The sequence below is a fragment of the Mobula hypostoma genome, chromosome 6 (assembly GCF_963921235.1).
Source record: "Mobula hypostoma chromosome 6, sMobHyp1.1, whole genome shotgun sequence".
Lineage (NCBI taxonomy): Eukaryota > Metazoa > Chordata > Chondrichthyes > Myliobatiformes > Myliobatidae > Mobula > Mobula hypostoma.
Window position 1 is genome coordinate 55,236,397 of NC_086102.1, and position 24,940 is coordinate 55,261,336.

The 24,940-nt window shown below is 36.7% G+C and overlaps 1 protein-coding gene across 8 annotated transcripts in view; it reads right to left on the reverse strand.

Annotated features, from left to right (window-relative positions):
• Positions 1 to 311: 311 nt before the first annotated feature.
• LOC134348055 (zinc finger and BTB domain-containing protein 20-like) overlaps positions 312 to 24,940 on the reverse strand; it is a 348,683-nt gene continuing 324,054 nt past the window's right edge. For all 8 annotated transcript variants that reach the window (XM_063050851.1, XM_063050852.1, XM_063050857.1 and 5 more), the window contains one exon: positions 312 to 13,141. In XM_063050851.1, coding sequence (XP_062906921.1) covers positions 12,783 to 13,141 — 359 coding nt within the window. In that variant the 3' untranslated portion in view covers positions 312 to 12,782. The remainder of the gene's footprint in view (positions 13,142 to 24,940) is intronic.

Genomic DNA, 24,940 nt, shown 5'->3' on the forward strand with positions numbered 1-24,940 from the left:
CATTGCCTGAGTGGAAGCCACATGTTCTTGTGAAGGTTAGTTCTATATATCTACAATTTTGTCCATATCTATATTGGGTTGGATGTGGTAAGGATAACTGCACATTAATCTTATGAAATTTGGCTGCCTAAATTTCTGTGACTAATCACAGAAAGTGACTGCAGTAAGGTGATCTGAAACTTACGAAAATATGGAACAGCTGTAAAAAGAAGTCATGAATATGATTATTAAAACACATTTATGTTCATTATTTTTTCTGTAAACTAACTAGAAAACTTAAAAAAGCAGTAAGTACACTTTTTCAGTACGGGAAAGTACTAGAGATTTTATTCCTTCATGTTCAAACTTCACTACAGCGTGAACTTTACAATAACTTGGAAAGTGAAACTTACAAAAAAGTGCTGGTAACATTAAAAAAAGAAATCTTCATCCCCAGAATGTCAATTATTCTTTCACACGAACAAATTTAAGGCTTAATACTTCAGTATAAAGTAAGTATGCAGATAAAACTTCACAGTATTCAAATGTCACAATAACATAATGAAGCATACAGCTAGTTAACAATACACATGTCACAGGTAATACATGAGAAATACAGTCTAATAAATGGCAAGTTAGGATACTGTTGCTTTAATAAATCTGGCAGGATTTAAAGCACTTGAAAATTGTACTTGAATTTATACCAACATACTGTACTATAGTAAATGGGAGTAAAGTTGGAGATCACTTCAAAAATGCTAGGCTGTTTCTTCAATAGTCAACTGAAAAGGCCAGAAAGCTACCCCGTAAGTATAACATCTCAATGTCACGGCATCTAGTTTTGAACCCCCTTTTTGTTGGGGTACTTTAATAAACTGAAATTTAATTTAAAACTTTGAGATCAGACATATCTCTGTCGAGGATAATTTTAAATTTCCTGATTAAAACAAAGAAACATTGGAAGTAAAAAATTATTTTCTCTTCAGTGAAGGTCTCTTCCCAAAGTTTAATTTTTTGATTTTTTTTCAATGAACTCCCCTTCATGCTTTAAAATTCACACTTGCCATAGGGAAGTAAAAGTCATTCAACTTTATGAAGAACCTGGAGTAGATTTGTAACTTTCTCAATTGAGCCTTAATACAAATTAACAAATCTCTTAATATTAGATAAAGGGTTCATACACAAGGCAAAAAAGGCCGGGCGTTAGACATGGGAAAAATGGGTACGTGTTCCGTACCACAGGTAAGGTGCAGAACAGAAACAGTAAACTGTTGACCTCTACAAAACTGGTCAACAAGCATAAGGTGCTTCACAATCTAACTGTTTGGAAATATAACAAGCCAACATTTCTAAAGTGATCCCTTACACCAAGACAAGTTTATTCAACTGTTTGAAAAACCCAAAACGCTAGTTTTCACCTGTTGTACCAAGATGGCTCAACCGTGGCAAGTGAACATTAAAATGAACATTGCCAGTTTAACTAATCTCCTTCAGCACAGACCACTGCACATTTGTACTGACAAAAAGAGCCTCATTTCTAATACATAGTAGCAGCACTTATACTGGAAATATTTAATAAGCACCTTGACAGAAGATCTTTGAAAAATGTTTGCCTACCATGTGAAACACAGCTTCGAGTTAAACCAGCAAGTTTTTGTCTCAAATTTAGCACTGTCCATTAAGATGATAACTGACAGTGGGAGAAAATAGACGTCTTTGGATCAATTATTAGCACTAAGTAGCATTAAACTAATCAGAAGGGCTATGTAGATCTGCAATAAAATTCTTCTTTATTCAACATCTTATACAACCGAGAAATGAAAGACCAAAATACAAATGCTAGATACCGTATACACAAGGAATGTTCATGTTTCTCAAAGAAATTTTTCAAAATTACCATATAAAAATAAGAAACACCATTCCTATGCAGCATACAGTTCCCAGTTTGGACATCTTGTACTTAAGTCAGAGCTCAAAATTGTACTGGTGCAAAAATTATGCTCCAATGGAGTAGATGTTATAGGATTGTGAAGCATTGAATCAGATATGAAAATGCAATCACACATTTACTTAATAGTTTACCAGTACTATATCCACCTTTGAACAACATCAGGATATGTATTTAAGCCAAATTCTCTATGTTCTCCATTGTTTCTAAAAGTTACATACGTAAACACATGAGAAGATGGCTTGAAAGGGACACATTCTGATGCAACCTCAATACTAAAGTGCTAAGATTCAAACCAAAGCTGTGTTATTTCAGGTATTAATCTATAATAGCCAATTAAATTAGGTACATATTCAACCAGTGAACAAGAAACATGTGCAAAGAATGTGAAAATTACAACTTTTTGTACTACTGTACTTTTGGCCAAGTAAGTAGATTGACTAGTGCATAAAGCGCAATGCCTGTAAAATTTTGTGCTAATTAATTTCTACAGACATATGTTTATTAGAAAGAGCAATATGACAATGAGTATAGAGCAGGCACACTAATGAATACCTAAGAATATAACTTTTTATGATGCCAATGTAATTTTCAAACTCTGTTAGCCCAGAAAGCTCCCAAATACACTTGCACAACCATGCTTTTTCATGGTGTTGTGTGTTCGGAATGAGTAGCAGCAAGTGTATACCAAAGGCAACATGGATGTTCTACCATAGAAATTCAGAAGTAAAATGCACTTAATTCATTCAATAGAATTATGTCAACAAAATAGGTTCAGCCTGTTATATCACACTATCAAACAAGGCAATATTTATATTTATTAAAAAGTGTACTAATGTGAAAAAGTATAAACTATAACTTTGGACATTGAAATCACAGTGGAATCTAAATTCATATAGACTTTTTTTTAATAAAGTTGCAAATGCAACAAAGATCTACAATTCAGTGCTTATAATGATATTTTCACAAGTCTGAATGTTGTTTGCTGGAAGAAGGCTGGGCTCTAGAACAAGACAAACCTTATTTGGAATGGTTTAAAAGCTCCTATTCTGATTTTCACCATTCAAATGTCAATATAATAGAAACAAAAACAGAAGGCACATAGACTTAATGTTATAGAAGTGGAAAGGCATATGTGCAACACTGAATAATCAAGGAAGAACAATAAGCTTGCACCAAAACTTCTACAGAAATATAGGCACCTGCTTTGTATCTCAAAGAACATAGGTTCAACTAGAATAGATTTTTCTATTCATTATGGTGCACTATCATCTGCATTTTATTATGAGATTAAATAGTTTATAAAATGGTATAATATTTATTAGGTGTGCAATTGCATTTATGATTAGCAATATCACTTCTTAAGGATTTCTTTCATTGCTTGTTTATCTTTCAGACAAGGAAAGCCAAGGAAAATCCCTATAACAGTTCAGACCAGAAACTTGTAAAAATCTGAAATAGAACACTTTCCACTAACAAGGAGCTTTAGTCTTCCTAAACAGGTGTTCATTAAATATCTCCAGTTTGTCTCTTTCATTGCTCTGCCAAGTTCTCAAATCTATAATTTTAAATTCAAGGACAAAGGCAGTGAAAAAAGGACAGCTCGAGACAGTGCTGCTGTTTGCATCACAAAAAAATAGCCCCACATGTTACAAAAGACTCACAATCCAGTGTGTTTGACAAATCAAAAACGCCCTTAAAAACCCCTAATTAGTCATCAGAGGAACAGCAGTAAATACAAACTGTTGTAACAATAAACAGACAAAACCAATTGAACACACATCAATAATTAGTTTCAAAACAGGCTACTGCAGCATTCTTAAGGGCAGACTTTGTTTTCATTTAATTCCTTCACCAAAACAGTCTTATACCAATAAATGTATCATTTTAAAAATATAAAATAGTACAACAACAAAAAATATTTTCCTACCATTCAAAAGGATTATTCTCCACAAAACATAGAAAAATGCTGTCTAGAGCTTCTTTTTTTAAGTATAGGGCACATACATGTTTTTGCATAAAATATGGAAGATGCAAAACCATCCTAGTGTTTATAATTAGGAATAAAAAAAACATTCAGCAAGCAATCAAAATCATTGTACATCACCTTCTATTAAAGGGGATGTCAAACTTGTCCAGTGCTTTCCATAAACAAAACAAAAACTATACACAATCTGTGATAAATTTTCATCTTAAATGGAGATAAACTGCTTACAAAAATAAAAATAGCAGATTATAAAAAAAGAAACATTAGCTGCAAGAAAAAGAGTAAGAATATAATATAAAAGTCAAGAAATGGTTTTACCCACTAATCTACAAGACTCTGTGAGCAACCAAACCTCATCTTCCTTCATATTTTTGCAACTGCAGTCTCATTTTTTTTTTACTTTTTAAAAAATTTATTATGGTCTCAGGACATCTTTTAAAGTTACTAAATGCTTTTCCCATCATGAATTTTAAAATAAATTAAATGGAATACGATCGGGTAAATATTGTAAAATTAAAGTCTTTTTTTTTGGTCTACAGTAGTCACATTAAAACAAATATAAAATAATTATCATTACAACAGTGTTGGGCTAGTAATGTAGAAAAGGTGCACAACAGTAAAGTGAATGAATCTGATATTTTGTACCTAGGAAAAATGCCCAACTGCCTGTTCTTCCAACATAATAGTTGGCTGTTGCTTAAGTGTCTTAAGGCAGATTCTACTTTTGAAACAAATCAGATTTTGGCAAAGGCTGGAAAAGACATCTGCATTTTCAGTCATTATGACATAATTGGGAATTTTTGATTTTGTGATAAATCCATTGAAATGCCAGATTAAAATGGAATTAATTTGTTTGATAAATCAATGCCTCCAGTTTGAATAAGATTTAATGTAGGGCCAGGTAAGATACAGCTAGAGTTTGCAAAAATATTAAACACTGGTAAATTAAAACCTATAGAACTCTATTGTATATGTCACAGAGTGAGTTAATGAGATAACTTACTTCAAAAAGTGAAATCTCTCCATTAATTATCTTTCAGTTTGAAGAGGAACACTGCACCAAAAATAGAACAAATGCTATTATCTGAAGGTTACTTGGTCCTGGGGAAAGGGTTCCAAGTTGAACTAGATCTTTGATCCATTCATTAGGAACTTCCTTTAATGGTCCAAAGATGCAATTATGTCACTGGTTGCTACAATGGTGGAAATTCAATGACTAAAAATTTAAGTAGAAGATGAAATCCAAGGGAAGGTTTTGTATATGGTTACAATGGAGAATATGTTTTTGTCAGCCTATTCTTCAAAGGAGATTTCACTTCTCCCAGGTGCAAAGTTATGATGTCAAAGTCTTAGAAAATAAGTGGGGAAAAACTTTTTTTTTGACCAGTCTGAATGACATAGCTGTATTTATGTAGAAGGAAAACATATTTAATTTACTAACTCCAATTAATCAACAAAGCTAATAATAAAACCAAAAATGCAGATGTCAAGGCATAATAAATTCAGTAGATTTGTCACAAATGTTAACCGATTCAAATTTTTGGGTTAGTGTTCATTTACAGGGAAAGAAAAGTGCTGAATTAGTGTCATGTCAAATGTGTTACCAGCTAGTATCCTGTACTAGTGTTCCCACCAGTGGGTTCCATTTTACATTTGGTGACTACTTCGAACATTGACTGGATGTGACACTAACACTGGTTTGGTTCTATTCACATGCAATAAATCCCTTCCCACCTCAAAAAAAGGTTTATTTTTAGCCCTTACGTGTGCAAATGTTTTGAGTGTGAATGCTGGTCAGTAGTGGAAATCATTCATGCAGTGCAGTTATCTCAGTGCATAACACCACCATTAACTTGCACACTAGGGTTGTGCTGACTTTACAAGACAGCAACAATATAGTGTATTTGAGTAGTAAGACATAGTCTTATCACTTGGACACTTTTTAAAAAATAATTCATATTGGCATCCAGAGAGTAGGGTCATTATTAATTTTGCAACTTGAGTAAAATTGTGAAATACAACAGGAGTGTACTACTGCCTATGCTGACTGGGTTATATTTGTTTATCTATACAGTATGAATCTTAAAACCGGAAGAAATTCATTAAAACTAGTAAATTGCAACACTACAGATAACCTGTTAGTTCTTTCTGTTTTTTTCAAGCGACCTAAGGTTCCAGATGTTACATTTAAAAAAAAGACATACTGTTATTCTGGGCTAAACCGAGAAATAGAGACTGATAGATTTCCTTGGTATGAGTCTTTACAATCCAATTCTGAAATTCATTCATTACACTCTAGTTTTGATGGAAAATATAGTTTAAGAATTTCAACTCAAATTGTTAGTTTAATAACAGTAAAAAGGCTGGAAAAAGCTTTGTTTCCTGCTCCTCCTAAAAAAACTGTACCCTAGAAAATCATACTAAAATATTCCAAAAGAAAGCAAAGAATCACAATGGAAACATGACTTAAAAGCTGAAAGAATGCACAACCGCATAGGTGTACAGATTAAATGAAAACTTTTACAATACAAAGTACTGGATCATTACCAAAGTTGTTTTCTACTGACCCATATCTTTTATTTACATATTAAAAAATGGTGGCTAGTTGGCGAAATCCAGCATCAGTGGACCACTCCACCGGTACAGCCCAACTGCACACTTTAAGCTGTTTTATCTTCTGTATGCAACCCACTTGCTGTTGAGCACTGGAAAGAGGCAATTCTACCAAATGTTTAAACAAATTTAATGCTGTATAGGCCTTTTTTTATTCCTGCAATTATTCCTGTTATCGTGCAATTAAAATATTTCATCCTGTTGTATGCTAAATAAAGCAGGCAATGTGAAGCAGGAAGTGATCACACTGACAGGTAAGTGGAGCACTGTGTAGCAATGCTCAAATTTTGTTACAAGGCATAAACTATGATCATGCTATCACCTATTTTTTTTAAACCTTGGATACAGAGCTCAGTGGTGGTCACCAGTTACTCTTTCCATCTTGACATCCAGTTCTTGCATCAGGACAAATGCTATTTTTGCCTCATACAGTCTTGATAAATGTGGGCCATCACTATATACTAGAATAATTGAAAAGCTTCCTTAAGTATGCTATAATCATCTCAAAAATACACATTAAACATCATCTTTCTATTCCAAGGAGACAACAGCCCACCCATATTTTCACCTTGCCTCTCAGAATTGCGAGCTGCAGATGGAAGCAGTTATAAAGCTGCAGTGTGACAAAATTTTAAATGGATGGCACCAATGTTATATTAAAACTGCATTTTAAGCAGAACTCTTGCTATTTAAATATTATTGCTCAATCACATATAGTATGTAATTCAAGAAAAAGCGCACATTCTAAAGGGATGACGTGTAACTATTCATCACACTGGATGTGTTTTTGATGAAATACCTTAAATTCGTTCTTAAAGGGTTATTGGAAAACCTTTGGGCTATAAGCACACAAATGGTACTGCCTTTTGATAGCTTGTTTATTGAACATTCTATTTTACTTAAATGATGAATGGTTTCTTTAGCTCTTGGATTACATACATCCTGCTTAATCTGTTCTCTGTTCTGATCCTACAATTCAACAACTCAAACTATTTAGCAAATCACCTTTTCAATAAATGTACTGCTGCCTTTTGTAGATGTTGGCAGATTGATAATTATACATACGCTTTTGAAATAAGTAGAATTGGAGCTTCTAAATTTTCAACTGATTGTGCAAGCGCACATTTCTATCTACCTGAATATATAAAAACACAAAATACTCAAAATGTTAACATAGCTTCCTTACAGGAATAATGGCCTTTACAGTTATTTCTTTCTTACAACTTTATGTCAATATACTGCATCTAATTTCAAGAAGAAAAATTATAACATGATCCCGTGTTGCACTTTGATTGGTTCAATTTACCACATGGGCATGGGTTGTACCATAACTTACCACTGATTACTATTAAGGAATTAGAAACAGAGCAGTGTAAAGCTCATGAAACATGAATCTATTAGCTCTCTTTACAATTGCATCTTTTCAACAGTTTGTCAGTCTAATCAGTGGCTTGAAGCAGCAATCCAGTATTAAAAAAGATCATTAATTTGCAATGGGGTGGGTGAGCCAGGAAGGGATTGTTTTTACATTTACATCTTTTCAAAGAAAATTGATAGTGCTTCATGCTATTGACCAGCATCAAGGGACTATCAATTTTATTCATTAGTCTTTTTTGATGGTGGTTCAAGCTGAAACCATGTTTGTATTTAACAGTAATCAGAAAGTCATGATCTCACAGTGTCTGGTATTATATTCATTAACTTCAATTGTTAGAAAATTTGACCTGGAGGCCACTCATTTCCATCCTCTGGTCTGAGAGCAATAACCAGAGAAATTAACTTTTTATCAAGTAGATACCAGTTGATACTCCAAAAGAGTAAGCATACATTTATTATCTCTCAGAAGGTAACTAATTAAAATATGCTTTGTCTACAAACCTATGGTTTTAACTGTTAATCATACATGTTACCTTTTACTCCAACACTGTATATTGCAGTGCAACAATACTATATTCTTATTTACACGGGAAAGAATAATAAGAGATGGCATAAGCCAAATACAACTTTAAATCTTAAAGTTGTATGTAGTTTTTTGTTTTGTCTTTGATACTAGGACTAAAATATTATTTCCAATGTCTTCAAAATAAGGTTTGCAATTCAACTTGCAATTATTTTCTTTGGTTATTAATAGTGATATTCAGTGTGCATAATTAAATTTATAAAAAACAAAAAAATTCCAGCAGAATTATTCGGTATAACTCCATCCATGCTAATCCATGGAGATGCTATCTTGAAATTTAATCTTAATTAATAATACTTACAATATAAATGATATTTGAAATAGCGAGCTTCTGCAGGAACATTTTGAAGTTAACTTCTGACAATGGACAACTGAGATGATTGGAACTGAGGGAACAATCCAAAAGTGATTCTTTAAAAACTGCATTTGGGTATCTTTTTAATTGTTTTCTCCTTTTGTTTAAAGAAAACTGTTCTTGTTCAATATTTCCTGATGTTTTCAGCTGATACAAGGAAGTTTTAAATGCAATTTTGAATAACTGTTGTTCCTCAGCAGGGCAAACTTCTACTTCAATGGTCCCCATGTCAATTATGCATTCTTTAAAAACAACCCAGGTTGAAGATTTATGTTTATTTGAGATAAGTTCTGCTGACATCATTGGTGAGATTGTAGAATATGCCCAATTTCTCCTGCAGAAAATAGGGTTTAATAACTTTTGCATTTTATTTTTTAAAAATCATTCATATGTTATTTAAAGGCACTGATCCACACTATCTATGTGTCATACTATATTAGTAACACAAACGTATTTTTTAAACAAAAAGAGGATGATAAAGAAAGGTAAGATTCTAAACTGCAAGTTCTTACATGGTCAAGTTAACTTCTAAAGTAAGCAATGCAAAGTTATATGTACAACCCAGAACTACAGAGGAAAAGTATATCTTGCATCATTAATGGAATAAAAAATACCAAAAATATGCATGAAAATAGGTGAAGGATGGGATAACCAATTGATCATGTACACTAAAATGCATAGTTTTTAATATTTTCATTGCCTCCAAGATTCAGAATGTTACATCTCAAAAAATGAAAACTAAAATACCCAAGGTATTTTAGACTGTGCTATACATGCATAGTGGGTTGTACATTCAGAAAATTAATTTCTATGTTTCACAATTTCTGAACTGTTGTTTCAGTAATCTAATACTGTCATGTTAGTACACATTCCTATGTCTGACATTAGGTTCATTGAATATAAAGGACAAAAGTTGAAGAAACCAAGAGTCACTGTGAATGCAGCAGGCTGGTGATATGCAAGTGATTCAAAATGATTGCATTAAATATTGCAAGGCAGATCTATTCTGTAATAAAACGTAAATGTGTACTATGTATAAACAAATACTGCATCGCAAAGTTAAGCTTGGTTAAATACTCCTTCCACAGGACACTATTCCAGTAAAACAGCTAATATCATACAAGAGGCTTCCACTTGTTGCAGATAATACCCAGCTTAAAGCCACCCTTACTTTCATATTTGCACCTTAAAATCCCAAGATCTAAACCAGTACTCCATAATGTTAAACCAACAAAACTTCTAAGACCCATTTGCCTCTCAAAGATTAACAATATTGTTGCCATATTTTTGGAGCTCAATTGTCAGTCAGTCAAAATAGTGAAAAGTCAATTAAAAGTACCGAGAGAAAAGTTTTCAAAAATCAAAAAAAGGCCAAGTTGTTTACAATTAGTCTCTGATTAGCTGTTCAAGCTTAACATCAGCACGCAATTTAAAAGAAAAAGCATAGTACTTTTCTGTTATATTGTAACCACCAATTGTCATATTTTATCTATATTTAAATGAATCAATAACGTTTAAAAATTTATTGTTAAATAGATAAAATAATTTAGAGAAATCTTATGAAGTTAAACATTGATCATCAGAGTAAAAACTATAAAGTGTGCATTATTTTTGTATGTGAAGGAAAGATATGTTACATAAAGTTTAAGTTTTGCAGTCATCAGTACTACTTTTATTTCCTACTGAATTAGGTAAAACAGTCTGATGACTTATTTTACGAAAAGTTCAAATAACATCATCTCTGCAACTGCCTGTAAAAATTGTAAACTTTATAACAACATGGAACTAAACTGGTAGGGGATATCTTTAACCTAGGATGGACCACCAATTATTTAATTCAGCTCACATGCAATTGCAAATTCAATAATTCTCCACCTCCACAAACAATTTTACTTAATGAGAGTGTTATAATGTTGAAATATAAGGAACAAATTTGAAAAATACCTTGATTGGCATAAGTTGTTTTGAAATGTGGTAAGTGGTAACATCATTGTGAGAAAGTAATTTCTACGAGCAAGTCAAATTAAAGAAGAGCAAAAAACAAAAATCTGCAACTAAATTGTAAAATTAAATATATTTTAGGAGACAAGCAATGACTGGATTCACTTAAGGATTGTGTCCACTTTTACCTAATCTGGGGAAATAAATGAATAAATACAATTTTATGTGATAAAATTGTGAATATTTATTTATAAACTGGGTAAGTGGTTCAAAATATTAATCACACTGTACTACAGATCTCAAATTAGATCTGTAACACTCTAGTATATATGGAGCAGGATAGAGATAGAAAACAAATTAGTATGATGATAAGCAATTCCACTGTGCAAATGATGTACTCCAATATGTACCCACAAATAAGAATTAGCAGATAACATCAACGCAGTACATACCAGTGTAGCATGCTGGAACCAAATACTAGAGTGGCTCAAAGAACATGCACAGCGCATACAGGCTTTTTGTATAAAATGAAAAATCTATGACCAAGTGGACAGAAGTGTGAGTTGTTTACAAATATGATTCCAAAACATTCTAAAAGGAATAGAACCTATGCATCATGGGACACTTTGTGAACAGCAGGATTTAAAAACAGGGTCATGGTGTGCATCTTGGCCAATGGGCTCTATAAAATGTCATTCATGTGGGAATGACTTAAAAGCTAATATCTGCAGTATAATGTTTATTTCTAGCTAAAATTGTGCATACGTGAAGAGTTTCAAGTATTTTTTAATAAGTTTTGTAAAAATACATTAAACATTTAAACTGCATTACTTCTTTGCAATGTTTCTATTCTAAGTTTATGGGCAAGGAAATTAAACAAGGTATCAGAAAAAAGTAGTTCATTTGATCAAGACACACTTCCTCAAATATTATTCATACTGCACAAATTAAGCCATTCTAAACTTCCTATTCATTATAATGACTGACTGATGTAGGTGCAATGTAAAACATGCACCATGGAACTCTAATTATGCCTATGGCAACAGGAAATTAATCAAAATATTTTAAAATTGATCGGAATAATCATCGACAGTCTGAAAATAAAATAAGAGACAAAATAGGAGCAGCAATCAAAATGACAGCATGTCAAACAGACATTGATTATATGTTAATTTTGAATGTTATCAACCACACATTGTGGGGGGATAAAACTTCCTTCAATTCAGCTCATCTTACAACCTTAACAGTCTTCTGAATATTAGTGGCAGTGTACTCAAAAATTCCAAAAAGCCTTGCTTCTGCTCAAATACTGTTGTAAAAAATGCACATCCATGTAGTAAATTTTTACTGGAACCATCTGCAATTAGAAAAAAACTCACTGCGCTTTTTCTCATTGAAATGACATTGAGTTGTTTGCACATCTGTGAAATAAATTCTTGTACCTAACTGCAGTTGCACGGATGCTGCATTATATATTAAACCTTTTAATTTTCTAAATGAAACCCATCTGTGTAACTGACCTGTCCACAGCAGGTAAATAATAAATAACTGCCAGTGTCATTACAACCACTATACATACAATGTTATCTTCGGTAAAAGGCAAATTTTGTGACCATCAAAACACAGAAATGTCAATACATACCAAGTACTGTACTTGAAAAGATGTTGCATACCACAGTTTACCGGATTTAATGCTGTGTAATGATCTCAAAGAAAATTCCACCTTAGATAATGCAACACTGGATTAGATCTGTAGAGATAGTAGGCCTTTGTAGTGTTCAACACGCTAGCAATAAACAAGAGCTGAATGAGAGGAAAAAAATCTTGAGGCCTGTAGTGGTCATCCAGCCAGTGGAGCACACACAATAACAGGCATTAAGGCCACCATCCTGAAGAATTCTTGAACATCTTGCTGCTGATAATAATATGCCAGCGCTTTTTGTTTTAAAAATGTGTTTTTGTTTAAAATTAATTCCAACTTTGTTCTCAAAGAAGTTTCTTAACCATCAGAAACGTGCATTCTCATATGATCATTGAATTGTTCGATTTGGTCGAACTTGGCTGGGCAAACAGAACAGACATATGTAGTCACCTCAGAGCAGCTAGTGCCATGGAGTGCCATGTGCCTCTCCAGCAGGGTCTTGTGGGAGAACTTCTTTTTGCAGACGTAGCACTCGTAGGACTTCTCACCACGGTGAAGTCGCATGTGGACGTTGAGGGAGCTCTTTTGGGTGAAACGCTTGTTGCAGATACTACACTGATAGGCTCTCACGCCAGTGTGTGTCACCATGTGTTTAATCAGATAATCCTTCAGAGAAAATGATCGCCAACAAATGCTGCACTGATGTGGCTTCTCCCCTATAGAACATTCATCAGTTAAAGACAAGAAACATTAGTGATTTTCAAGGTTTAAAATAGTATGACTTTTCAATTTGATTTGCATCACTGAAATGTAGGGACCAATATCTATTTAAGTCACATAAATTGATAAAAAATTTTAGTGTACAATCACAAAACAGCACTTATAAATTAGCCACTCTTAGCACTGATATAATTTTACAAGCTGCCATGCTGGGGTAAAGGGGAAATAAGACTGCATAAATTTATCAACTAGAAATCCATAAATACTATGGAAATCAAACTTGTCCATCATTTGCAGCTGCTAATTTGTCAAAGTGCTCACTGTGGCAAGTTTCAAAGTCCTTTCCAGAAACATTTTAAATAAGTTTGAAAGGTTATTGCTTAAAAAAACAAAATTAAAAGCATTATTTGCTGTTCAAAAACATTCCAATTATATCCATGAAAACAAACTGAATTAACATTTGCAATAATAAACTGAAGTATTCACCATTTACAAAAAAATCACCGCTAACCCAATTGTAATCTTCACTCCACACTTGCATCTACCCACAATAATCTTTCAGCCTCTTGCCACGAAATATGCACCTATTTCTGCTGTAAACACATTCAGCCTCTGCTCCTACTGCACTTTGGGAGAGTTTTAACAACATAAAACTGAAATTTTCCAGCTCAGTGCCATCTTAGGTGGCCAAATACTAAATTTTAAATGGATCCAGAGGCATAGATTCCCCCCAAAAGGGAATTGACCCTCTCAAACTATTCAGGATATTCTATATTTCAATTAAATCTCCTGTCAGGTTTCTAAATTCTACCAGATTCAATCCCAGTCCGTTCAATTTTTTTCCCTATGAGGCAACTTGCCTATTTCAGATATTAGTTCAATAAACCTTATGAGAAGTTCAAACAATGTATTAACATTTTCCTAAAAAGAAGCAAATATGGTATAGAGTACTTTAGAATTGGTCACCAATGCCTCACTTTCCTAGCAATAAATAATATTTTGCTTTCCTAATTACTTGCTATACTTGAATACTGGGGCTTTGCAAATTACAAGCTAAGACTCCCTGATTCCTTTCCCCTCAGAGCTCTGCCATCTCTCACCATTTATGTGACATGCTTTCTCATTTTTTTGCAGCGAAAGTAGTCTAATTTCACATTTTTCCTATTTTTCCCAACTCAGTTACAGTATATACATTTGTTGCTTTATGTCCTTTTTGTAACCTACTTTCCTATTCACGTTTGTGCTATCAGCAACCAAAGCTTTAGTGGCTTTAAGTTATATACACAAATTGTAAAAAGTTGATGCATGAGTACTGCTCATGCATGAGTGCCAATCTTTGTACTTTATTATTTGTTTCTTGTTAGCCAACCAATCATCTCTCCTTACCAATATGATACCTCTTATACTATGAGCTTTTATCTTTAATCATTATCTTTGACATGGCACCTTATCCATATCAGATGTCACTTCCTTAAAGAACTCCCAACAAATATGACTTGTTTGATTATCACATTGACTTTGATCAATTATCCTGATTATTTTTGTGTTCTACTTTAATGTCTTTGATACAGGTCTTCACATTTTGCATCAGATGTTAAGGTTTTCCACTTTCTGTTTCCCATTATTTTTATATAACATTACATTTATTATTTTCTAATGGAATTTCTTGAACCTAGGGAATTCTGGGAGTAGAAAATTAAATTGCATGAGATAGGTAGCTAGCTGGGTGACTGTCAGAAGGGAAAGGAAATAAGGATAGTGTACAGTTCCCCTGAAACTTTTCCCCTCAATAGCATCTACACCACTTTGAATACTTTTGGGAGTAGGGAGCCTATTAGGTCTTGCACCTTAGATGGCTCTTTGGCTCAGAAGGGAAGTGGGAAGGAAGAAGAGAACAGTAGTGATAGGGGTTTTAATAGTTCAGGAAACAGACAGGAGATTCTATGACCGTGAAAGAGACTCCTGGACTCTATGCTGTCTCCCAGGTGCCAGGGACAGGGACATTTCACTTCACATCAGGTGTACAGCATTCTTAAGGAGAAATGTGAACAGCTAGAAGTTGTGGTACATATTGGTACCAATGACATAGGTAGGAAAAGGGATGAGGCCCTGAAGAGTGAATATAGGGAGCTAGGCAATAAGCTGAAAAGCAGGTCCACGAGATTCGTAATCTATGGATTGCTGCTTGTGCTGTGAGCCAGTGAGGGTAAGAATAGTATGATTTGGCTGATGAATGTGTGGTTGTAGAACTGGTGTGGGGTTTAAAATTTCAGGATTATTAGGCCCTCTTTTGGGGAAAGGTATGACCTGGACAAAAACGACAGGTTATACCTGGACTTCAGGGGTCCAACATCCTTGCAGGCAGGTGTACTAGAGCTGTTGCGGAGGGCTTAAGCTAGGTTGTCAGGGTGCATAGGAACCAGAATGATTGCTCAAAAGATGGAGCATTTGGTGGAAATGTAGATGCATAGTGTTGAATGAGTGAGGAACGATGAGCAGCAGTTAGGGCATAATTGCAGTCATCTGGATGGATTGAAATGTGTTTATTTTATTCAAGAAATGATCAGGAACAAGGGTGATGAACTTACAGAAGGGAACAATGATGTTGTGGCATTACAGAGACTTAACTGTACAAGAGCAGGAACAGCTGCTGGATGTTCTAGGGTTTAGATGGTTCAAAAGAGAAAAGGAGGGAGGTAAACGAGGTAGGGAACAGCACTGCTGATCAGGGATAGTATCACAGCTACAGAAAGGGAGACCATTGGGGAGGGATCATCTACTGAGGCAGTGTGTAAGTCTGAAACAGAAACACAGCAAACACTCTATTGGTAGCATTGTACAGACTTCCTGGCCCTCTACAATAGCAACAGAGGTACTGAGGAGCAGATCGGGAGGCAGATTTTAAAAAGGTGCCAAAATAAGAGGGTTATTGTCATGGGTAACTTCAACATCCCTAATTTTGATGGGCAAGTCAGTACAAAATTTTTCTTAACAAAATATGTGGACAGGCAGATTAGAGCAGAGGCCATACCAGATCTAGTACTAGGTAATGAATCTGGTCAGCTGACAGGTTTCTTGGTGGCTGAGCACTTTGGAGTCAATAACCACAACTCCCTGACCTATACCATAGCCTTGATCAGGGACAGGAGCAGACAGTATGGAGAACTATTTAATTGGGGAAGGGAGAATTATGCTGCAATTATACAGGAACGAGAGCATAAATTGGGAAGAGATGTACTCAGAGAAATGTACAACAGAAAAGTGGAGGGTGTTTAGGGAGCACTTGCATGGGGTTCTGAATAGGTTTGTGCCATTGAGTCAGGAAAAGGATGATAGAGCGGAGGAACTGTGGTTGAGAAGAGACGTGGAACATCCAGTCATGAGGAAGAATGAAGCATACTTAAGGCTTAGGATACAACGATAAACAGGGTTCTGGAGAGTTATAAGGCAGCCAGGAAGGAGCTTAAGAAGGGACTAAGAAGAGCTAGAAGGCAACATGCAAAAGCCTTGGTGAGCATGCTTAAGGAAAACCCCAAGGCCTTCTTAACAGATGTGAAGAACAGGATGACTACAGTGAGGGTAGGATGATCAGGGACAAAAAATGGAAACACATGCCTGGAGTGGGAGGAGGTAGAGGAGATGCAAATGAATGCTTTGCTTCAGTATTCACCACTGAAAGGGTCCTGAATGAATATGAAGACAGTGTCAAACAGACCTCTATGATGTAACATGTCGATGTTAAGAGGATACAATGGAGCTTTTGATAAACATTAGAATTGCTAAATTCTCAGGGTTGGATGAGATATACCCCAGGTTACTACAGGAAGCAGGAGATTGCTGTACCTTTCTCAATAATCTTTGTGTTCTCAGTGGCCACAGTAGTACCCCTAGAGATTGGAAGGTGGCAAGTAATATTTCCTTATTGAAGAAAGGTTAACAGAGATAATCCTGAGAATTATAGACCAGTGAGTCTTATGTCAGTGGTGGGCAAACTATTGGACAGGATTATTAGAGACAAGACTTATGAGTATTTGGAGAAGCATAAGCTGATTAGGGATAGTCAGCATGGCTTTGTGATAGGCAGGTCATGCCTCATGAGAGTGATCAAATTTTTTGATGAAGTAACAAAACAAATTGATGAAGGTGCAGTGGATGTGGTGCATATGGATATTTTAGTAAGGCGTTTGATAAAGGTTCCCAATGATAACTCATTCAGCAACTCAGGAGGCAGAGGTTCCCACAAGACTTGGCTGCATCGATTCAGAATTGGCTTGCCACAGAAGGTGGAGGGTGGTAGCAGATGGGGTGTATTCTGCCTGTAGGTTGGTGACCAGTGGTGTTCCACAGGGATCTAGTCTGGAACTTCTGCTTTTGGTGATTTTTATAAATGACTTGGATGAGGAAGTGGAAAGGAGGTTAGTAAGTCTGCAGAACTCATGAAGGTTGGCAGTGTTGTAGACAGTGCGGAAGGTTGTTGTAGGTTACAACGAGACACTGACAAGACGCCGAAGTGAGAAGTGGCATGTGGAGCTCAATCTGGAAAAGTAATATATGGCCAAACTTAAAAGCAGAATAAAGGCTTAATGACAGAATTTTTAGCATGTGGAGGAACAGAATGATCCATGCTCATTGATCACTTAAAGCCGCCAAGAAAGTTGATAGAGTGGTTAAAAAGGGATGTGGTGAGATGGCCTTCATTAGTTGGGGGATTGAATTCAACAGCTGTGAGGCAATATTGCAGCTTTGTGAAACTCCGATTAGACCACGTTTGGAGTAGTTCAGTACTGGTCATGTCATTATAGGAAGGATGTCGGAGCTTTAGAGAGGATGCAAAGAAGATTTACCAGAATGCTGCCTAGACTAGACAGAATGTTTTAAGGGGATATGTTTAGTGAGCTAGGGATTTTACCTTTGGAGTGAAGGAGAATGACAGCTATCAACTTTTTCTCAGGGAGGAAATGACTACTACAACAGGGCATAATTTTAATATGATTAGAGGAAAGCATGGGGGGGGATAGATGTCAGACAGAGGTAGGTGTTTTTTTTTTAAATACAGTGAGTGCGTGATGAGTGCATGGAACACACTACCGGGGTGGTGGGTAGAGGGCATTAAAGAGATTCTTATAAACGCAGATGGATGAAAGAAAAGTTGAAGGCTATTCAGGAAAAGAGTTATTGTTAGAATTTGTAGAACAAAACTTTTCTTTCCTGCAGGTCTCTGGCCTTTGAAAACATCAAAGACAATTAAGTTCCTTATCCTGTCCCTTATACACTATTTCTTATCATATTATATCTGCATCCTCTAAAACAGTGGTTTCCAATCTGGGGTCCATAGACGCCTCAGTTAATGGTAGGGATCTATGGTGTAAAAAAGATTGGGAACCGTTGCTCTAAAACAACAGGCTAAGTTTCAGGGAATACAACTCTAAAAATATACAGTAACTGTAGTCAGCCTTACTTTATACCTCATCCTTGTGCCATTATACATGTTGCATGACCTTTAAACTCTTTCACTACTCAATAAGTGAAGCAGACATTCCTGATGGTTGGAGGGAATGCATTCACATGTTAGGGACCCATTATTGTATTTAAGACCTATGACAACTGAGTGCCTGAGTATTGTTTGATTAGCTTAACTGAATGCTGAATGGAACACCTAGCCACCTGATCTATAATAACTAAATGTAGGAGTGTCCCTTCAGAGTTCTTTAACCTGAAAGCTTAATGGCATGGAACCGACATTGACTGAAGCCATTCTAAAAGCATTCTGAGGGTAATCAAGAACATCTGCTGCTTCTACAGCAGCAATTTGAAATGATACCACAGTGATAAAGTTTTGCACAGTGGATGCCGCTGACACAAGACCAATTTTTCTTCATGGTTAAGTAGACCAACTCCATACTTAATACAATTACATTTTTTCCCAATCATGTGCTGCAGTCAACTTTTCCTTAGAATTCACCATTTATAAGCAGCATTTGGGAGATCTGAATACCAGTATCAAACAGTTGTTCACACTCCCTGGTGTATCTTCGTGTGGTATATGAATTAGTTTTTGGTAACTCATTTCATTTTGGTAGAAGTTGCCAAATTTAGAACATGCTATGGAGTTACATCATGGAGTGTTTGTAATAACATGGCCTTCTAATAGTATGCTATTGAGATCCAGTTGTGTTATTTTATTTGGCATGAGTGTATATGCAGTTAATAACCTTGAACATCTGCATTCTGAATGTGCTGTTTGTTCCTAATTACATTGTACGTGTGCAGGCTGACCCTTGTGTCCATATTCGATGTTGAATATGATCACGTGTCTTCCCTCAATGTATATTTGTTTTCTTATTCAACATCATCCTGCCTTCAGGAGTGAAAGTAAGACCATCAACGTCTGGTGAAGAGAGTTTCATGTAGTGTGAACATGCTCAGGACACTGTTGTAATGTGGCTTAAGTGGGCAGTGTCTTTCTAAACAAGTACCTCAAATAAAAGTAATTGTAATGAGACTTTTTCAAAAATTCCAGGATTGGCATTGAGTGCAGAAGGCAGCACTCCCTGTATTTTGTGTTGGAAGTCTTCTAATTTGAAATGGGTTGGATTATACTGGAGTTTTCATCAAAGATTGGGCAACTTCAATCTTGTGGTACTTAACAGTACATTGTTCAAAACCTTTATTCAAATGTCATATTTCTCATATTTTTCTTATGATACAGAGGACAGCCATTTAGCCACCACTCAGGGCCCCAATCTGTCACATGACTCCTCGTAGCTTGTCCTTTCTTGCATTGACTCTCCACTCCCCTGCCCAGATTTAACTGACACTAGAGGTAATTTATAGTATTAACCCAGAATTTCATAGGATTTGTGATATGTTAGGACATCAGATCATCCAGGGAAAACACAGGTACAAACTCCACAAAAATGGTTCACTAAAATGATTCCAGGATTGAATAGCCTGTCATATGCAGAGTGTTTGATGGCTCTGGGCCTGTCTCCTGAATTCTATTGAATAATGAGGGGTGACCTCATTGAAACCTATCGAATGGTTTGATAAGAGTGGATGTGGAGAGGATGTTTCCTATGTTGGGAGAGGCTAGGACCAGAGGACACAGTCTTAGAATAGAGGGGCACCCTGTTAGAACAGAGATGAGGAGGAGAGAGTGGTAAATCTGTGGAATTCTTCGCCACAGACAGCTGTGGAGACCAAGTATTTATGTATATTTAAGGCGAAGGTTGATACATTCTTGACTGGTCAGGGCATGAAGGGATAAGGGGAGAAGGCAGGAGACTGGGGCTGAGAGGAAGATTGGATCAGCTATGACGAGATGGCGGAGCAGACTCAATGGACCAAATGGCGTAATTCTGCTCCTATATCTTACGGTCTACAAAGTCAGCAACCCAGGTCAGGGTTGCAGCACTACTGCACTGCAACATCACTCTATCGTTAAAGATCCAGTAATTAACCCTTCTCAGCAGCTTGATTACTAATGTCAGAATATTATTATGCTTATAACAATTAGAACAATAGCCACCAACACTAGATAGTTTCAAGAATCTCTTTCATCTGCACACATCCTGCAGGTTCAGGACATGGACTTTACCAAATGAACGACTGATTACCATCCATGGAGAACTTTGTACTTTCAGGATTGGAACCTTTGTACTTTCTGGATCTACAGATTTAATGTTTCATTTTGGTTTACAGCCAATAAATTAACATGCACACACAGACCAGTTTATATCTACCGCAAACCATTCTTTGCTATCAGCCCAATATCTAATGAGATACAGCAAACCACAGGGATGAATGTGGAATCCATTCACAGCATTCTGATTTACTGATATACATAATTAAAACAATTGCAACATATGTGGACATACCAATACATTCCCTTGCAGCTATTGTCTCAAGACTTAAATCAGGAAAAAAACTGATTTAATTTTATGACATACAAACAGGACTACATAGTATTTAATGAAGCACAAGGGATGAGGGTGGTCAAGGTGGTAGAGGGTGATGGAAAAGGATTCAGTAACTTGTCAGCAGCACTGCAAGAATAATATGCGAGTCAGAATACCACTTGTCATCATTCCACATTCGAGTTTATATACTCATTAGCTGTGGTCTGTGATTTACCATTAAGGACATATTTGAATATCCGTAAAGGATATATTAATTGTTTCAAACATTAGCCCCACACTCCCATATGGTGGCAGGTATACTTCCAGCTTGTGTTGAGACCATTGTGAGATTGGATTTCTGAATCATTATCTCAGATCTTGTTTTCAACACAGATGGTAATGTACATCACTGATGCTTACAGAAGGAACCAATTATTCCTGATCAACTAATTAACTGTGAAAAATCTAAATTAGGGTCTTAGTGCCGTTAAAGGCCAAGATAGACACCTCATTAACGAGACAGATACTGGGCCAACTCTTCAAACTCCTTCAAGATTAGCTGTCAACAAAAGTTAAATTTATGATTCCTTTTCCACCGCCAACAGCAATTTCATCTGGAGTTAGAGGAATGTAATTGAAATAACCTCAATGAGCTGCTGCAGTGCTGCTTGCAGATTGTATATGTTGGAACGTGCTTCATTTCTCCTCTTTCCTGGTTATCAAGTCTCGCAATGGGGTCGTTGATCAAGTGGACTTTCCTATCCTGCACATCTTCAAATAACTCAGGGGAAGCTGAATAGCTTGACTATGGAGGAGGAGTGAAATTTACAAGATTGCTAACAGAGGACCAAAATGGACCCAGTGAACTAAATATTTACATTCTGTGCCAAAGTAATTCTGATTCTGGCATCTGCGATATTTTTGCAATGATCAAGCTAGGTGAAAAGCATCCAACCACATACTTAATAAAGTTTCTAGAGGAAAGGCATAATTTTGATGGATTAAGTAGTTTCAGAGGGTGCCAATATTTGCCTGCATCTCAGTCTCACAATTTTTATAAAGTTATAGCATGAAAGGTCTGGTTAATACTATGATCTCAAAAGGATTAATGGTCAAATCTGGACAATGGTCTAAGTCAAGACATGGTGTCTTGACTTACTCTTATTCAGGCTGCTGATTACCTATTATTTATGAGGCATGAATGTTGTCTTGTTACTCCCAAATCTAGTTGTTATCCTCTAACTGCAGCCTGTCATTAGAGTCACAAAGTCATTGAGTCATGCAGTATGGAAACAGACCTTCGGCCCAACTGATCCATGCGGATGACGTCTTCCAATGAGTTAGCCGTACTTGCCTGTGTTTGGCCTATATCCATTTAAACCTTTCATATCCATGTATCAATGCCTTTTAAGTATTTCATTGCTGGAAGAATGATGAATGGAACTGAAAACAAGAGAAAATCTGCAGATGCTGGTAATCCAAGTAACACACACAAAATGCTGGAGGAACTCAGCAGGCCAGGCAGCATCTATGGAATAGAGTACAATTGACACTTTGGGTCGAGACCCTTCAGCAGGATTGGAGAAAAAAAGACGAGGAGTCAGAGTTAGATGGTGGGGGCAGGGTAGGAAGAAACACAAGGTGACAGGTGAAACAGGGAGGGGGAGGGCTGAAGTAAAGGGCTGGAAAATTGGTGAAAGAAATACAGTGCTGGGGAAGGGGGAATTAATAGGAGAGGACAGAAGGCCATGGAGGGAAGAAAAAGGGGAGGAGCACCAAAGGGAGGTGATGGGCTGGAAAAGAGATAAAGTGAGAGGAAAAAGGGGATGGGGAATAGGGAAGGGAGGGAGCATTACCAGAAGTTCAAGAAGTCGATGCTCGTGCTATCAGGTTGGAGGCTAACCATACGGTATATAAGGTGCTGCTCCTCTAATCTGAGTGTGGCCTCATCTCAACAGTAGAGGACATGGATGGACATGTTGGAACAGGATGGGAAATGGAATTAATATAGGTGGCCACTGGGAGATCCCACTTTTTCTGACAGACAAAGTGTAGATGCTTGGCGAAGCAGTCTCCAAATCTACATTGGGTCTCACCAATATATAATAGGCCACAAATGGAGATCCACCAGCTTATCCACTGATGTCTATTACAAACCCACTGACTCTCACAGCTACATGGGCTATACTTCTCCCCACCCCGTTGCTTGTAAAAATGCCACCCCCTTCTCTCAATACCTCTGTCTCCGCTACATCTACTCTCAGGATGAGGCTTTTCATTCCAGAATGAGGGAGATGTCCTCCTTCATCAAAGAAAGGGGCTTCCCTTCCCCTACCATCAACACTGCCCTCATCCCATCCTCTCACCACCCACCAGGGATACAGTTCCTCTTGTCCTCACCCATCACCCCACCAGCCTCCACATTCAACACATAATTCTCTTTTTATCTTCCGCCATCTTCAATGGGATCCCACCACCAAACACGTTTTCCGCCCCTCCCCCAATTTCTGTGCTCCACAGAGATCACTCCCTGCACGATTCCCTTGTCCATTCATCCCTCCCCACTAGTCTCCCTCCTGGTACTTATCCTTGCAAGTGGAACAAGTGCTAGACCTGTTGCTACAACTCCTCCCTCACTACCATTCATGGCCCCAAACAGTCCTTCTAGGTGAGGCGACATTTCACCTGTGAATCTGCTTGGGTCATCTATTGCATCTGGTGCTCCCGCTGTGGCCTCTTGTATATGGGTGAGTGCCGAAATAGATTGGGAGACCACTTAGCCAAGCACCTATGCTCTATCCGCCAGAAAAAGTAGGATCTCCCATTTGCCACCCATTTTAATTTCACTTCCTATTCCCTTATGTCCATCCATGTCCTCCTTCACTGTTGCAAAGAGCCCACACTCAGGTTGGAGGAGTAACACCTTATATTCCGTCTGAGTAGCCTCCAACCAGCTGGCATGAACACTGATTTCTTGAACTTCTGGTAATACCACCCCTCTCCCCTTCTCTATTCACCATCCCTTTTCCCTCTCTCACTTTATCTCCTTGCCTGCTCATCACCTCCCTTTGGTGCTCCTCCCCCTTTTTCATTCTTTCATGGTCTTCTGTCCTCTTGTATTAGATTCCCCCTTCTCCAGCCCTGTATCTTTTTCATTAATCAACTTTCCAGCTCTTTACTTCAGCCCTCCCCCTTTCCAGTTTCATCTATCACCTTGTGTTTCTTCCTTTCCTCCCCCCACCTTCTAACTCTGGCTCCTCAACTTTTTTTTTTCTCTCTAGTCCTGCTGAAGCGTCACTGTCCGAAACATTGACTGTACTCTTTTCCATAGATGCTGCCTGGCCTGCTGAATTCCTCCAGAATTTTGTGAATGGAATTTAAATCCTGGAGTCTTTCCATGATGAGAAATGAAGCAAATAAGATAAAGATATTTCCTGCAATAGTGTCTTGAATGACTTTAGGCTTGTGATAACTATCTTTTGTAAAGCATAATTATAGCCCTTTTTAACCACTAGGGAGTCTTTCTCTTATACTGCCCACTGACCTAAGTTTTGCTAAGGTGTTTTGGCACCATGTGATGGAATTAAGCTTTGATTTTGAGGGATTCTACTCTTAAACTTTCACCACTCTGTCATTCAGCTTCAGTGGTCACATCTAGGTGAAAGATGTGATGAAATGTGCAATGGCTTAATGAACCTTCCCAATGAATCCTGTTCCCTTGTTCCCAACAGGTGCTAAATTTGACAGCAGCTGATGCCCATGATACATTGTGAAAGACCAGTTTTAGAACAGTATATGACATTCTTTTATGACTATTAAATTACCTGTATGTGAACTTTGTGATGCTCAGTTCTACCAAAGCTACCATGGATGTATCAAAAACTCATAGCAATAACT